The sequence below is a fragment of the Dryobates pubescens genome, chromosome 2, assembly GCF_014839835.1.
Source record: "Dryobates pubescens isolate bDryPub1 chromosome 2, bDryPub1.pri, whole genome shotgun sequence".
In the NCBI taxonomy this organism is placed as follows: domain Eukaryota; kingdom Metazoa; phylum Chordata; class Aves; order Piciformes; family Picidae; genus Dryobates; species Dryobates pubescens.
This window is the reverse complement of record NC_071613.1, coordinates 21,630,734-21,648,560: the sequence shown is the minus strand read 5'-3', so window position 1 is coordinate 21,648,560 and position 17,827 is coordinate 21,630,734. Positions and strand designations below refer to the sequence as shown.

The 17,827-nt window shown below is 42.0% G+C and overlaps 1 protein-coding gene across 1 annotated transcript in view; it reads left to right on the top strand.

Moving 5' to 3' along the window:
- HECW2 (HECT, C2 and WW domain containing E3 ubiquitin protein ligase 2) overlaps positions 1 to 17,827 on the top strand; it is a 158,138-nt gene that overhangs the window by 72,400 nt on the left and 67,911 nt on the right. The window contains exon 3 of the mRNA XM_054171707.1: positions 12,959 to 13,066. Coding sequence (XP_054027682.1) covers positions 12,959 to 13,066 — 108 coding nt within the window. The remainder of the gene's footprint in view (positions 1 to 12,958; positions 13,067 to 17,827) is intronic.

Below are 17,827 nucleotides of genomic sequence, written 5' to 3'. Positions count from 1 at the left end.
AGGAATTTAAGAAGGAGGTATACATCTTGTTAGTTGCATACTATTTGTTCAGTTCTAGAAAATAAATCTATTTACTGGACCTAGACTTTTTGTTTGCTTGCATTTTGCATATAGCCAAGTAAAGATCTTTTTCCCAGAATTTATTCAGAATTTTAGAGATAGAGAGAATCTTTTCACACCAGCACCTCTTCCATTGGTAGTTGTGAGATGAATTGAGGATTAGAAGTGCAAGCTCTTTCTGAGTGGTCACAGCTCTTGTGCTGATGGGGATTCCTTTATTTTGATGACTAAAGTTATTTTTCAGGTAAAGCTGCCTGTGGTTGGTTGGTATTGTAGCTGTAGGGCCTGGGAGGTCTTGCTGGTCAAGATGTTGCACATACAGTAGGTGGCATTTCCTGATCTGCAGTGAGGAAGCTCATCCTTGGTCCTTTATGACCATTTTTGCTCTCTACTGTTACCTGAAAGAAGGTTGTAATGAGGTGGGGTTGGTCTGTTTTCCCAAGTAGCAAGTGACAGGGTGATGGAAAATGAGTTGGGCATTTGGAAAAATTTCTTCACTTGGGGGGGTTGTCAAGCCCTGGAACAGGCTGCCCAGGGAAGTGATGGAATCATCATCTCTGGAGGGATTTAAAAGAAGTGTAGACATGGTTCTTAGGGACACGGTTTAGCAGTGGACTTGGTAGTATTAATGGTGGGACTCGATGATCTTAAAGGTCTTTCACAGCCTATGATTCTGCTTCCTAACACTTGGTAATATGTAAATATTTCTGCCAGTAATAGGTCTGTTGGAATATGAACAGGGGCAAAAAGCCCATCACATGAATAATGCACCAGTGAATTCAGGGCAGTTTCTGGCAGGAGAAAATTGCAGAAACTGAGGAATTTGTGTTGCTGGAGTAAGTTAGAATGGGACCTTAAAGTTATTGCCAATTACTGTGATCAGTTACTAATGGTGGCTTTCCAGCAGCTTTGACGATCAACTCTCAGATGAAGATTTTTGACCTAATAAATTTGTTAATGTGAAAGCTTTGTTAATAAATTACAGTTTTGTATAACATATCATTATCTTGATTTTAGGAGCAGTAGATGAAAATAGGAAATAGGCAAAATCCTTGTGAAAAAGTGTGTAAACTGTGTGTGAATTTTTAAAACACTCTTAAGTTGTTGGGCACGGTAAGTATGATGGCTGCTGACAATTAGGGCTGGGGTGGCTTTTAAATAGGAGAGGAAGATATCTAGGCTATTATGCAGGTAGCAACAGGCTTGAGGGTTAGATACATCTTAGGGCTTCCATACTGCCATTGACAAGATTATTTTTTATAAGGTACCAGTACTGCTGTAAATCCCATATAAAGTGGGGATGTTTCTTCTGCTCGATGGAGAGAAAAGAAGGGAGCAGAAGGATGAACAAAAAGGAAAGAAGGAAACTTGAAAATTATCTGTGCAAACTATAGATCAATAATAGCAAATATGCTGGTAATAAATGTAACTCTGCCTCGTGGAGGCACACTGCTGGAGAAGGGCAGTGCTGAAGCCAAGTGTTTCAGTGGGCTTTGGTTACCAAATACTCGCTTGCTGGTTTCTGATTTTGAAATTGCATAAGTGTAAATGGAACAAAAGCTACTCTGGGTTTAGGGCAACGTGCCTGTGCTTTAACAATCTCTTCTAGCCCACTGGGCTTTTACACGTGTGCACTTCAGTGGTGGCTATGATCTTTAAGAGCAGATGTACATTTCATAATGCTTCAAAATGGTGCTGTATTTTTAGATTTGCAAACAACAACAAAAAAAGTAAAAATAGCACACAGGCATCTTGCTGCTATTTTAAGGCCTCTCTGTTGACAGTTCCACAAAAAAAACCCTCTTTTTGAAGGGTAAGTCAGTTACAGGAGGGATTGCATGTGAAGTAAAGTGTATTTAAGGTTAGCTTCTGAGCTAGTAATGGTTCTAAAATGAGCCTAAATCTTATTAAAATTAATTATAGAAGAGATTATTACATCATTTGGTCTGCTTTCCTGTCAGCCCAAATGGGGTTTTTTTGCTGCCCAAATTTTAACTAGGCTGACTACTTCAGTTCTCAGATGTGTCCCGTTATCAGAGGGCAGCAGCAGCCTGAATTATAACAACAATCTTACTGCAGAAGAGGGGTTGTCCAAGTACATTTCAAGGCTGTGGAGGTTGGAAAGGGATGGGGTTTCTTACCCCAAGAGGACACTCGACAGAACTGATGTAGCCATCCGGCCCTTCCCAAAGGGGTTTCCACTTCAGAAGCCAAAAAAAGCCAAACACAAAACAAACCCCACAATTTCTCATTCTGCATTAGGTATCTGCATGCATGACCAGATGCTGCTGCTTCATGAAAACCAAGCATGAAGGCCATGACATAAATGACCCCTTCACTTTTTCCACTGGCTAGTAGATTACATATAGTCAGCCTCATGAGAGAAAGGCCTCTCTGTGCCTGCAGCTGCACGAGCAAAATTGTGCTTTTGTTGGTAATGTTTATTTACCAACAGAATGTATCCGGGGGCAGGATAGGCTCTGTTGATATAAGCGTAGCTCTGCTGGAATCATGTCTTCCACAGTAGGAATACATTTTGTAGATTTTCTAGTTTTTATGGCAAAGATTTGTGCTGGGAAGGTGGTCACAGATAACAATGCCTGCCCTTTACTCCTGGGAAGCTGCAATCCTCTTCTGTGTGCAGTTCCAGCATGCTCAGCAGTTCATGCAGTGCCAGGAGTGCTTATCTGACACCATATAAGGTTGTGATCAAGAAGGAAAATGATGAAAACCATTCCATAATAAACTCAAACTAGCAGATTAAATATGGCACAGAAAAACTTAGATACAGCTTGTCTTCCCCCCTGCCCCCCCATAAATGTAGCTCTGACAGTATTTACTCCCCAAATGACCCTTTGAGTTAATTAGAAAAAATAGCTCGTGTTGCTAGATGTGCTGAACAGTCCTGTCCCAGAATAACAGGCCTCTAGCATACTTGTACAGATGGAGGAGTTTAGGTTGTTCTGGTACTTCCTAAAAGCAGGAGATGATCACGTTTAAATTACAAGGTTATGGGAGTGTGTAGACTACAAGTGTAGGATGAGTTTGGGGATATGTTGGGGGACTGGATATCATAGTTTATTGAGAAGGAAATGTGGCTATGAAGATGGATTTCTATCAGTGCTTTAACAAGGTGTGAGACAGCAAAGTGCTGGAAAAGTGAAAACCAAAAGGTTTTATCATGTGTCAAGGGGGATGCTACAGGAGAGAGACAGGCTTCCCTTTTCCTCAACATATTGCTTGCAACTTATCTCTCCTTGTCTAATATTTGCAATATGATAGCCCACTGAATTAGTTTAGCATACTAGTATAAGTGTGGTCCAACCTGAGTAGCTGCTGTAGCCTACATCTGTATTTACAAGCTCTTCCCTGCTTGACGGCCTCTGCTTTTGGTTTTCCTCCTGAGAAACAGGCTGTCTCCATCTCCTGAAGATGTCACATGCCTCAAACCATCAGCAGCTGACACCATTGTTGACATCAGAAGTGGTGCAGCTCTTGCCTCAGCTGTAAGATGCTTCCTTCAGGAGAAGATGGAAGCGTCCCACACACTGTATTTTCCCCCACATACAGCCAGCTGGGCCTCAGTGAACTCAGCAGTAGGTGTTTTATGAGTGTTTTGTAAAGATGTAGAGACCTTCCTGCAATATGATGACTGTCTGATGGCCTTTATGGCTAAGGGCATGCTGTACCATCTGTCGGGAGTTCATTGAGTGTGGCTCTGTAACTTCATTTTATGTCTAGTAATATGCCTCTCTGCCAGTACCCAGTCTCTTGCAGTGCTTTGCAGCCTTGTGTACGTGTGTAGGATCTGCCTTCTAGGCCAGCCTGGTCAGTTGGTTGGTGGCCCGTGCTGCACAGAGCCCTGGTACTGTGAGGCTGACACATGTCTGAAACCTGAAGTGTAGGTGGGAAAGAAATGCACATTGTTTTATGGAGAAGGATTAATAAGATTTTCAGGAAAGAGGTTAAGCTTGAGGTCATTTCCTTCCTATTGTTAATGCTTTTGAATTTTTGCCAGTGAGATGGGTGAAAGGATTTATTTTTGTCTTTGAATGCTTTGAATTTCAATGATGTCTTTACTCGGAGTACGGAGAAGTGGAATTCAAATTTATTCCTGCCATTGCACTGTGTCATATGTTTGAAAATACTACCTGTATCTTTTTTTCAGTGTCTTTATCCTGCGTTCTAGGTAACTAATCCTCTGAGCTGCCGCTATGGCTTGTAATATATCCCCTCATGTGAGGGGACATATAGAATCATAAAATTGTTTCGATTGGAAGAGACCTTTAAGATCATCAAGCCCAACTGTTAACCCAACATGGCCAATTCAGCACTAAGTCATGTCCCACAGTGCCACATGGGTGGAAGCTGAGGCATAGGAAGTTCCATGTAAACATGAGGAAAACAATTTTCACTGTGAGGGTGACGGAACATTGGAACAGGCTGCCCGGGTGGGGTTTGAAGTCTCCCTCTCTGGAGATACTCAAAACCCACCTGGATGCATTCCTGTGTGATCTGGTATAGGTGATCTTGCTCTGGCAGTGGGGTTTGACTAGATGATCTTTTGAGATCCCTTCTGGCCCTGAACATTCTGTGATTCTGTGATCCACACAGCTTTGAACCCCCTCCAATACTTTCTTTTCTCAGATGAAGATTTTTGTCTTATGTGTTCATTACCGTGCAAGTTTTCTGAAGTACTAGGAAGTACTATGATAATGTGTAGAAGTATCTAGTAGCTGCTCAGGCAGCTTTTAAGATTAGCAAGTATTTTGTTCTTCTCAACTTTCTGGTAGGTTGCTCTGTTGGCATTCAAGGAAGAACAGCTTTGAGATGTTCAGCACACAGCAGCGTTTGATATTTTTCTTGCAGCAGTCCAGTTATGGTGTTAATTCTCCTTCTGCTCTTCAGAAATACAGTTCCTAGAGGTGCTGCAGCAAAATCATACAGCAGCTTTTGGTTCATCATTACCAGAGAGTCCTTCTTAATTTCTTTGACTGGAAGCATTTTTTGGAAAGTCTTCAAGCCAAGTCTGGATAAATATTTTTGTAAGAGGGACTTTTGTTACCTGATCATCACTAGGAAAAACAAGATCTATTTAGAGAGCTTGAGCCTTTTGCTCCACAAGCGTATATGTTATTAAATGTGTGCTGTGAAGGACTTCATCTGCAGAGATACTTTTAAGTACTCTTTTTATTCATGCAGTACTGAGGCTGCTTTGGCACAGCTTGGATCCTTGCCATAAATTGAAGGAGTTGTAGGTCGACCACCAGCATCCCTCAGAGGGCTCATGAGCAGTTGGAGCGCTTAGCAATGCGGAGCCTTGTCTAAGCCCCTTCATTGAGGTGGCATTTACCAACAGTAACTGCAGTGCTCTGACACCTGCTTACCCTCCTGCTCAGGAGTGCCCAGTGCAGAGTTATACTGGGCTCAAGGCAGCTTCATCCCAACTAAATATCTTGGGGCTGTCTCGCCTCCTCTGCAGTAACTGGATTTGCAGGGAAGTCCTGTGGGAGAGTGGGCTCCTGAGTAAACAAAAGCCAGCACTTCCAGTGAGCCCCCGCTGTGCTGGTTGCTGTGGCTGCCTTGCTGTCATTTCGAGGATTTAACGACTCTCCACATCAGCCAGCCCCACGCTGCGGGCTGTGGCTGTGCTTAGGAATCCTCCCATGGACAAGGCAAGGAAGGAAGTGAAGGGAGGATGGGGCTTCAGCATCCTGTACCCTTTGGAGGGGAGTGGCTGCAAATAGCTGAGCTTGAAGGAGGGGCTGTTTGAACCAAGATAAACCCTTGATGAAAGGAGAAGAGGCAGACGATTGTCTGTAACTGCTAGAAACTGCCTGGGAGTTGGGAGAACATCCTTCTGAAACCCTTTCCTTCAAATGACAAGAGGAAGGGAGAGGACAGACGCGCCTCGTGGAGCTGAGCTTATGCAACAGTGCTAACACAGAGCTAAAGCCTCCAAACTTGAGCTGCACAGGCTGGATCCAGAAGATTTTTGTAGGAAACACCATTGGCAAGTGGGAACAGGGGATGCTCTTTTCAGGATCCATCCTGTAAAACATTAATTTATTTGATTCTTCAGTTTGTTAATTGGACTCAGATGGAGGAATGCAGTTTAGGATCCACAGACATCCTTTGGAATGGCCAGGTAAGGCTGGAAGGTGCAACTAAGCTTTGCTCTTTTATGTCAGCAGTGTGATGCAAATACTAGTGCTGTCTTCCATGAGAAATGCTTTGGTTCCACTGGAAAGCTGTGAACAGTTCACAGACCGAGGTGGGGAGCCTGAAAATAACAGGACATGATCTGTATGTTGGGTGTTAAGATGTGTTTGTGTGGCAGTAACTGCAGGGTACTGTATTTTTAATGGGTTACCAAATGTGATTTGGTATCATTATTGCTTGCAGTAGAAGCTCTGCCTTGACGTTGTTCATTTATGTACTGACTTTCCAGCAAAGGAGTGAGGCTGTGGGTGGTAAAACTTGTCTTTTCCTTCAAATGTGTCCTGATGCAGTTTTCATTTGCTTTTAAGCATAAGGATATAAAGGAGAAGTTCATTAGCTCAGTGAATACTGTCCTACTTTATTGATTAACCTACTTTATTGATTAATGGATTATTGGGGGTTTTAGTGTCTTTTAGTACAATTAGAGGTTACCAAAGTGAAATATTACACAAAATGTTGTGTTCTAGACATTCCCAGTCCATAGTAAGTACACTCTGGAATGCTGTTTCTCGTGGTACATTTTGCTGCCATTCTGCTTTACTATTTGGAGAGTCTGCTCACACCAAAAAGCAAAGTGTGCTCACTTGGCACCTGGACTGAGGCTTTGGGAACTGTGCAGTAAAATGCACCTAGATCAGGTTTCTGTTCTACATGGGAAATGCCACCCTAGAGATCTTCTGGTGGTTGGCTCGAAATGAAGTTCAGAAATATCCTCCAATGCAGATTAACTACAAACCCACTCCTTTTAAAGACTGAGTGAAATGACAGAAGAAAATAGCTACAAAATGACCATCCTCGCTGGTATGCTTATGAGAGAAGCTGCTGGCAAATCACCAATCTCAGCCTGAGACAAAGCTACATGTAACATTGCTATCTACCAGCCTTCCAGTTTCCCTGGCACAAACTGCAATACAGTATCCAGTCAGAAAAATAACATTTGGACTGATGCTTTATAAGCTTGCCTGGGCTGACTACAAACACTTGTCTTAATAATTGGCTGTGTAGCAGACATGAGCTTCAGTGCCCAATAATTTGTTGAAAGGAACCTAAACCACTGTGGAAATCAGCACTTCAACAAGCTGAGCTTCATTTAAAAATTTAAATAAAGAATAAACAACACAAGCACTTCAAAAGATTCTGTGTAAAACATCTTCCAGAAACAGATGGAAAAAATGGAGATTGGGATGTAAATCCCAAACAAGGACCACAGAATTAGTCAGGCATACAATGGTGTTACCAACACAGCTGATCTTTTCCAAGCTGAGCTGCACAGATTTTTCAGGAGCTGCAAACTGGAATACCCATATTTGGTAGTGAAAGATTAAAATGTTAACATTGGGTATAATTAAAACCATTCAGGGACATTCGGGATCCGTTAAGCATCACCCTCTCTCTGAGCTCTGCATAGAAGAGGTCAGAATGCAGAAGTTTGAAGCTCTTGGATTGCTATAGGAGACTTTCAGTCTGTTTCCTATGCAGTAAGCAGTCTGTGATGTTCCCACACTAGAAGTTTATGACTTCCATAATGGTTTGAATTTGAAGATTAAAACCTCTTTGTATTCCATGGAGACAAGCATTTTATCATATAACCTAGCATGGCTAACCAGAGAACCTGGGACCAGAAGGTGGTTTGTATATCTTGCTCTGTGCACTGGGACTACCTAAGTATTAATGTGTAGCAGTTGTTGGATTTTGATTGCCGCATGTTGGTTGATTGGTTGGTTGGAGTTTTCAAAGGTGCACAAGATGATTGTAAGGTGGTGGATTTCAGGTACTTTAAGACAGAAATAGTGAAAGCAGTAGGACGCCAAGAACAAACTGTTAGGTCCACAGAAGCTTCCTGACTCCTGATGCCAGATACTGGTTTAGCTGGGGTTTCAGCACTCGACAACATGCAAAACTGGGAGTAGCGATTGATAAACTAGATGGTTGTGCTGCCATTCAGACAGGCTGGAGAAAGGGGCAGACAGGAATGTCATGGAGTGCCAAGGGAAAATATCTGGTCCTGCCCCTGGGGAAGAATAATCCCTGATGCCAGAGCAGGCTTGGGAGCTGTCTGCCTGCTTTGCAGAAGACTACCTGAAGATTCTGGTGGACAAGTTGAACAGGAACAAAAAGTGCACCCAGGCCACCTGCTGGCTATCCTGCTGGAAGAGCCTTAGGCATCAGGCTGAGGGAGGTGGTCCTTCCTCTTTGCTTAGCACTGGTGAGACTGAGTGCTGTATCCAGTTCTGGGCTCCCTGTTCAGAAAATTCATGGGCATACTGGAGCTTCTGATGGCTCTTACTATTTTATGACTGTGATTTATTGTGCAGTCCAGTTCTGTAAGCTTCCATTGCACTGCTCATCCATTTATCCAACACTGCTGCACTGCTTTGCATATGAAGAAGCCATATGGAGTTGAGCCCTGCCAGCAAGAGCTGCATCCCCTTCACTGGCACCTCAGGGCTGAACTGTGGACATTGGTTGGGAGCTGCAATGCTGACATGGAGAGCACAAGCTGTGGGCATTACAGATGCTGTTGTCACCCAACTCAGCTTAAAGGGTGTTGTAACTTTGTGAAGACTGAAAGTGGAGAAGAAGAAGTTCAGTTCTTGCTAGCAGGTTCAGCTAGTAGCTTAAAGACGACATCATTGCTCAGAACATGTTGCTGTACCATGGTTTCAAGGAGCACTAGTCAGTGTGAAGTTCCACACAGTGATATATTTATAATCACCCACTTTTCATGATAGAACATCTCATGTACACCCATTTGTGCACGGATTGCAGGTCCGAGAAATAAATTCATTTCTGTAGCATATTGTGTCTACAACTTACTGAGTGCAGAAGGATACTTTGCAGCTTGCATTGTTTTCTTTCTTTCAGCAGCGTGGACTCACTGGGCAAGATAACGCAGTAAGACAGTATTTTGTTGAATATTTTATGTTCTGGGAAAGGATATTTATATCTACTCTTTGGCCCAGATTCTGGCACAGCCTCCAGTTTCCCAAACAGCAACAATTATGTGCTAAAAGGGGACTAGAACTGCTTAGAGTTGATGTTCCCTATGGAATATATACATATTAACATGTGTATACATGTACATATATAAGCTGTGGGAAAGAGAAGAGACGAGGTAGTGGCAATTCTGATACTGCTTTTAATGCTTCATAATACTGTTTTTATCACAGATGAATGTTACTGAAACTATCACTGTTTATTTTCCTTCAGTGGTAAGAAGCAAATTTTGGCAATATTTTGTACTTTAATATTTCTATGCTATTTAATTTTAGTTTTTAATAGTCTTTTCTGTTCAGTTCCTTTTTATTATTTTTCTTAAGTCCACAAACTGAGGTTTGAAGTAATTTTTCCACCTGCTTTAGTAATGTTATTTTTCCCCCTGTGTAAGTAACATCATAAAAGTAGGGGGGAGGGGAGGAGATAAAATCTGTTTCGGAAGAAAATCAAAGCTCTCTAAACTAAATCCTGTATATTTGAGACAATTGCTGACATGCAGTGGTCTGTCAGCACTTCTGATCTCTCTGTCTCCACCACCTTCTGTTGCAGTGGCAGTGTGCCTGTGGGCAGAGTATCGCTGGTTTTGTCTTCACTGCTGCAAAGGAGACTTTTTATGAAGGGGCTGAAAATGCACTTTCTTAAATGCTGGATTTTATGAAATAAGGTGTAAGTAAAATATAAGTGTCAGCTCAGAATTCGAGACTCAGTTCATGTAGGACCATGTCTGAAGCTCATGAATGACCCCGTGCAACTTATCATGTACTTTAGTTACTGAGCTTAGAAAATGAAGAACAGCTGCTTGTGCCCTCCTGTTGGGAATCTCACTGCTAAAAGCATATGTATTTTATTGCTTCAGACTTCCTTGATTTGTTGAACAAAACCAAAAATTTTCATGTATGTGGTTATAGTACTCCATATATCTTGGGATTATGAACAAATGCTTCTCCAGCTGATTAAATGCAGAAATCCAGAAGAATTAGAGCATGCTCAGAGAGGTGTTTTTCTGTCATGTAATACATCTTCATTTACTGTGGTGGTGAGAGATAGTTCAGTTCTCCCCCACACACAAAGAAACCATGGCTAACTCAGTCGGAGAAGCAGAAATGGATAAGAGCTGTCACATTTACCTAGACTTAACCAAAACACTGAATAACTTCAGACTTACCTGTTTCAGATAACTGTGGAATTTTTAAAGCATCTGCTTGCTTTTGGTAGTGCTGGTTTGGGTGTGTGGTGGACCAAACTAGGCACTACTGAAGATTTGCTGGGAGTTAAGCTGTGTATCACATGGCTTCCCAGAGTTCTGTCTGGGGAAGGTAATAGTGGGGCCTTGGATTAGGAAGGCACATTTGAAAAAACAGAAAGTGAAGAAATAAGTCAGCAGTGTTTTGTTTTGTTTTGATTTGAGTGTCTTTGCAAACCACATACTGAGTTTTGTGGGTGTTTTCAGGCCCATGGGATGATTTTAAGGTCTGTACTTTCAGAGTTCCTCTTTTTAAAGCTTGGAAATAAACACATAAATGAAATACAGCTTTCTTTAGAAGTTTTTTGCTGTAATGAAGAATAACTCTGCAGGCTTTAAGTTCTTAATGCCTGTGTGCCGCATTTTGTGTACAGTTTATGTGCTATCGTCAAGAAAGGCTGGTGGAGTTGGGGTTCAGCCTGGAGAAGAGGAGGCTCACGGAAGACCTTCTGGGGGCCTTCTATTACTTAAAGGGGCCAGTGAGAAAGCTGGAAGCAGACATTTTAGCAGGGCCTGTTGTGACGGGAGAAGGGGTGATGGTCTTAAAGTAAAAGAGGGAGATTTAGAGTAGATAATTTTTTGCAGTGAGGCTGGTGAGACACTGGCCAAAGAGGTGGTAGATGCTCCATGCCTGGAACCTTTCCAGGTCAGATAGTCTGGGGCTCTAAACAATCTGCTCTGGTTGCAGATGGCCCTGCTGACTGCAGGTGGGTGTGACTAGATAAGCTTTAAAAGTCCTTTCCAGCCTGGTGTATTCAATGTTTCCATGTTGATTTCACACAAAAAGTTAGGTCTGAGAATATTATATGCTTGAGGATCACAGGTAATAGGAGAACCCTCCTGTCCCTTCGGGTTATCATGGAAATAATTATGAACCTAGCTTTGGACTCATCATGCTGTTGAGGTGTTCAAATTGCAGCTTTCCAAAAATGCTCTGTGTTGCTTGTGCCTGGAGGCATAAAAGTGTTGGTACCTTGCCGTGACTGCCTCTTGACTTTCTAGAGCTCTTTCAGGTTGTGAAGAGAGTGCCTAACTCAGTCACAAAAGTCTAGTATGTGTCTGGTATTGCTTTATGCACTGGTTTGGTGGGACCTGCATGTATAGACTGCACCAGTTGTGATTCAGTAGAGTTACTGTGCATACATTGAGGTGATCAGTGAGAATGGAAAAGAGAACAAGAAGCTTTAGTGTAAGTTTCTATTTTTAAGATGAAAGGAGGAAAGCTGCATTGCTTATTATTCCTTCATATGTAAATGCAGGTGACGATTCTGTCATTTATGTTCCTACCAAAGTACAAAGGAAAGCTGCTTGGATGGAAAGGGAGCATAAGCCACAGAGGTCTGAGTCCTTGGTGAACTCTCTTATAGATTTCAGAATGTAGGTAACGTTTGTTCCAGTGTAGGTAATAAAACAGGATTTCATTATTTTTTTAACTAAGACTGAGGGATATTGAGCACCACTGGGAAGAAAGATGATGTTGTATTTGTGGTTGCAGGTCTAATTGCCTAATTAAGAAACAACTGCCTAAATCCACTTACAGTTTAAAATGCTATGCTGCAGACTTCTGCAGAGCTTCCTCTACCAAAGAGTGAAGCTGGATTTATATTAGCTTCCTCTGGGTCATGGTAACTAAACTTTCTGCCCTGACAAACATCTTCTTGCTCTGTTTTTTTGTTCACAGTACATCCTGGGTGCCTCAATACAAGCTGGTAAATGAAACTCAGAGACCCCAGGGCCACTGTTTGTTACTATTAGGACACAAAGTTTAGTTTGAGAGGGAAATAATCTTCAGACAATTAACTATTTGCCTTTCTGTTTTCTCCTTTGAATGTATCTTGCTGAATCTCTCACTTGTATACTGGTGTCAGTTCTGTGCTCCGAGCCTCTGTCTCAGCTTCATTGGTAAGAAAGAACACTGTGCCTGCCAGGAAACCAAAAGTGCTATTTTTTGCTGTGTGTATAAAAACATTCCCTCTAGTTTCTAGAACACAGGAATAGATTGAAAACTGAAGTAAATCTTGATGCCACTAGTTGTAATTCCAACCTTCCTAGCAAGGGAATGAGTGCTAGATCTTTGCATCACAGAGCAGGACTGCTGTGTAGTTGGTGTGGTAACTCTGTTGTGATTAAGTTTCACTCAGCTGGATGCTCCCAGTAGCACCTCTGTTGAGTCTGGGAAATTTGTGAATTTAATGCTTTACCTTGGCACGTCACCTCTTACAGGAAACCATGTAATTACTTTGGCTGTATGTTTGTCTGCTCATTCTGCATAAGCTGATCTGTCAACTGTAAAAAAAAAATTCCCATTTTGATTTTTTTTAAACTTTTTTTTTTAACACAAGTTGTTTTCTGTGTCTGGGTGTCTTGAGAAAGCAAACCAAGAAAACTGCTAGTATAAAGCCTACTTGACAAATGAGTTTTTCTTTCCTTTTTCAGATGAGAACTCTCCAGCCAATTTCTGGGATTCCAAGAATCGAGGAGTGACTGGCACACAGAAAGGACAAATTGTGTGGCGAATTGAGCCTGGCCCCTATTTTATGGAATGTGAGTACCTGTTTATTCACCCCATATCCAAAAGAAAGGCACTTTTATGTCAGGACAGGTCAACAGGATGGCATTTGATACACAATTTGTCAGTTCCTTTGACAGACCAAAAAACCTGACCACGTTGCTCTAAGAGACAGCACTTCCCAGTATGTTTGCTGGGCATGATAAAAATGGAGTTGAGCTCAGCTGTACATCTGTATTCCAGGAATGTTCCTAGGCAGCATGCTTCAGTTCAAGGGAGGAGGAAATTCCCTTGCACAGTGTCCTATACCACATATGTATTGAAAGATGAAGTCCCTTCCCAAGAAGATTAACATTTCAGCAGGACAAACATTAGTTGTAAATGAAGGAAAAGGCAGTAAGCTAGTAGTGCTTGCTGCTGTTTCTGAGTGTTAGCTTTGTCTCTAGGAAGTGCCAGCCTCCTGTCCAGTTACATCAGGATTTCTCAGCTGAAGTTTTGTTGCACTGAGAAAATCCAGTGGGTGATTTGATTTTGAAATACTGAGCCTGTGTGACTGGAAAAAAAAGTCTTTAGCTGGAGACTTCTTTTTCTCCCAGTGTGGAAAGCCTTAGGCAGCCAGGAAGTTCACCTACCCTGCTGCATGCTTGCTTTTTAAAAAATTATTATTATTTCTTGACTTGGTTTTGCTTCTTGATAAAAAGGAGATATCTTACCATGTAAGGTATATGATCCCCTAAAGAAATTGATGTTCAGGTCCTAGGATGTTGTGTCAGAGCTTGCTGGAAGCACTGGTATGCCAAGCATCAAAGCGGAGATCAGTTCCAGAAGAGCTGTGAGCTGCTCTACCACCTGTTTAGCCTCACAGCAATGAATCTCCCTTCGTCAGTAAAAAATCCTCCCACTCTGTTCCTTGACTGTGTGCTGCAGTGCTGCTAACTGTAGGTCTTGGCAGAAGTTTTTACTATAATTAACTGATATATCAGCAATACATGTATTTCAGGAGCTGCCGTATACCCTGTGCTGTAAATAGTTATTAAAACTTCTTATTTCTAGAGCTCATTATTGACTCTTGGCAATTTACCCTTTGCATTATGCAGCACATGTCTTTAGCAACGACAAAAAAAGCTTTCTCAGGATAAAATTAAAATAAAATTCCAGGAGTTCATTACAGGAAAAAAATTATTGACCTGAAGATAAATGCCAAGAAAATAATAAAGAACGAGATAATTAACTTTCCTGGTGCCAAAGATGGGGTATATTAAAGCAGATATCAGAAGAGCTCATTGCCTCATCTTCCTTGTACATACAGTATTGATGGTATTGCCAATATGGATAGTTTAACTTGAGGAAGTTTCTCTGTCTTTTAGCTGAGGCTGGTCAACAACATTTTTACTTATGTGAGTAACATAGGCTAGTGCTTCAAGAATGAGTAGTTTAAAATCAGCTGCCACTGACTTTGAAACAGCTGTACTTAGCAACCAGCTGATGGAAAGAGTTGCAGGATACATGTTTCATTGGTGATGGATAGCTCTGCTGATGAGCAGTTCTGCTGCTGTGCAATGAACAAGAGACAAGCAGTTATGCAGCAGCTGAGAACTGGAAAGAGGAATGTATATGAGCATATGTTGCTATAGCACAGAGCGTGACAGAGAAATATGTCACCAGTGACGTTTGTGTTTATAGTGAGAGGCCAAAAATTGTACTGAAACACTTAACTAAATTCTGGTGACACTTTTTAAACTAGAAGATGTAGTAAATATGTGTCTGATTATTGAAGTTATCTCTGATGGTTTAATTGCCATTATTTTCCAAGTTTTAGAAAGAACTCTACATTTGTAGGGTTTTTGTGCTTAGAAATACCTTTGCTAAGAGGCAAAGTGTATCAGGTACAGATTGTGGTGTTAGGAATTTGTCATATTTACTCCTCACAGTAATGACTTGCAGCAGATCATTAGCAGCTTGACTGTGCTTCTCTGGGAGTGAAAGGAGCAACTGGAGAACAGTTCCAGATTTAGTAGTAATGCCCCTGAATTCTTGAAGCACCAGCTAGCTAAAAAGGTTTCTCTGGCATCCAATCTGAAGAGTTAAATTTAAGGCCATTGACCCTTTAAAAATTATTCTGGCAGAACTGGAAAGAGTTCAGTTTATAATATTTGTCTTGCCTTAATCTCCACTTCAGACTAAAGACCAGCTCCTTCAGCCTCTTGTTATATGTCAACTTTTTTCCATCTCAATCATCTTCATAGTCCTCTGGTGTTAGCTCTCTATTTCCTTCATGCTCTTGAACCTAGTGATCCAAAGCTAGACATGAAATTCCTCACCAGCATCAAGTAGAGGACAACAGTAGCTCCCATCTGTCTGCTGGGCACATACTTTGCAGTGTAGCCTGTGAGCATGTCCTGGCTTATACTGAATTTGGTGTCCATCCTGAGCCAGCTCTGGCAGCGAGGACTGCTGAAGCTCGTTAAGAGGGTTACATCGAGTAATTACAATAATGCATTAAGTTTTACAGTCCATACTAGCCTGAAGTTGTCTTTTTCACCAGAAACGGATGGAAGTTGCTAATGTTGAATGATGAGTTGAGATCAGTCAGCGTGCACCCTGTTCCCAAAGACTTTGTGGTTTTTTCCCTAGCAGTTTCAGAGGTTAGGGACATCACATGTCTTGTCACCATTCATCTGAGATCTTTGTAGGGTGAAGTACAGAGGATGAGGTCATCACTAACAAGCCCTGTGCAAACAGATCCCATGGGATAGGAGTTTTTCTGTTTTAATTGCATTAATGTTAATCAGTGGGAGTCAGCTGGGTTGGCCCTCGGATTCCTTCTGCAATCCCCAGATTTGTGTCTTTTTAAAAAAGCATCTTATGCCTTAACTTGGAAAGCCAGTTTTCCAGGAGCATGGTTATAAACTTGCTAATAGTCTCACTGAGGTCTGTGGAATTTAAGCTGATGTTTCAAGGCAGGCCTTGGATAAGGCCTTTCCCAAGTTTCTCAGTAACTCAATTTTCCAGTCATTCCATTTATTCCTCTTAAAATCCTCCCTATGGAGTCAGCATTTCCTATTTCCCAAGAAAGTAACATGTAAAGCCATAGTTTGCCATCTGCTCTCTTCAAATCAAGCAACCTGCGGGAAAAAAGGGCAGGGAGAGCCTCATCATCATACCAAAACTAGACATTAGTTCACCTCAGAGCATCCAAATTTGCAAACCAAAGATGATCAAAGAAAACTCTCACTTGCTTTAGACAAAAATCAACACAAAAATTTCTGTAGATTCTACCCTGAGAAGGGAGAATCAAAGGTATTAATAGTGAAATAATGAGAGATTAACTTAATGTATTCCAGCCTCTTGAGGGGAGTTGCTGAGGGAAAAATATGCAAAGGAGAAAGAGTGGCAAAGCAGAGTGCAGCTCACCGTTGCAACAGCTGGTGTCTTCACGCTGTCACCTGAGGATAGTGAGTGACAACCAGTACAGAGGTTTCCCTGGAAAAGGAGCAGATGTGCCACATAATCATGAAAGGGAACTCAGTCAATTTAAAGGTGAATATGAGCATCAATATTCCCAAGATGCAGTTTCCTATTGACATAATAGAGGTGGCTGTAAGACATCCCTGCTTGATAAAAGCTGCTGCTTGTTTCTAAAGTGCAGTAGCTCAGTCAGCTTTCTGCAGTATATGTGTTATATATGTTGGAGGGGCCATGGGTAGGTGGTCCTGTAGAGTCAGTCATGTGATGGGTGATTGGTATTTGTGCACTTCCATATGCCAAGCACCCAGAAGTTTACAGCTGTACATGTTCTAGTAGGTAAGACAGGCCAGGGGCTATTTTCTGCTGCTGGGAGGAAGTGTCATAGCATGGCATGTTCCCATGCCGACAGCCTTTCCCGTGTCAGGATGGCATATGCCCATGCAGCCAACCTTCCCTGTGTCAGGGATACATACTGTTCAGCAGTATGTATGGTCCTGTGCCAGCATTCAAGTTCCTGTGTGGTCCCGCCTGATTTATTGGTACAGGTCCAGGCCAAGAACCTCCTTTGAGACTGTACTGGACTTGGATTTCTAAGTTCTCCCCTGTGCATTAATTGCAGTATTTACAAGAAACATCTTCACCTACTTTACCTTTAAAGTCCTTGTTGTCATGTGTAACTTTCAGTGTCACAGCCATTGCTGTGAGCAGCACAGAGATACATTGATTTTCATACATCTCCTTACCCATGCTGTGGCTTTATGTCTTGAGCAGTAATGCATAGTGGCAGCTGTGGGGATTTGTCCAGACTGCCAGTCTTGTCACATCAATCATTTCCAAGTCACCCTTGGGATGTTTGTGGTTAAATTAATTCTGGTGCCAGACTGCACCAGTGTGGATGAAGGGACTGCACAGATGCTATCCTCTTTGTGCTCAAAATCTTGGGTTTGTGGCATGTATTCAGAAAAGTTGATAATCTGTGCATTTGCATTACACCAGTGGCTTGTTACACAAGGAGGTTTTGTGTGGAGCTCTTTCTTTTCAGTACCCCTCTCAGTGAAAAGGCTTCACACTGAAGAAGCTGGATTTAGATGAGACATTAGGAAGAAATTTACAGAATATAGAATTAACCAGGTTGGAAAAGACATCTGAGATCATTGAGTCCAACCTGTCACCCAACATCATCTAATCAACTAAAACGTGGCACTAAGTGCTTCCCCATCTCTTCCTAAACACTTCCAGTGATGGTGACTCCAACACCTCCCTGGGCAGCCCATTCAAATGGCCAGTCACTCTTTCTGTGAAGAACTTCCTCCTAATATCCACACCTA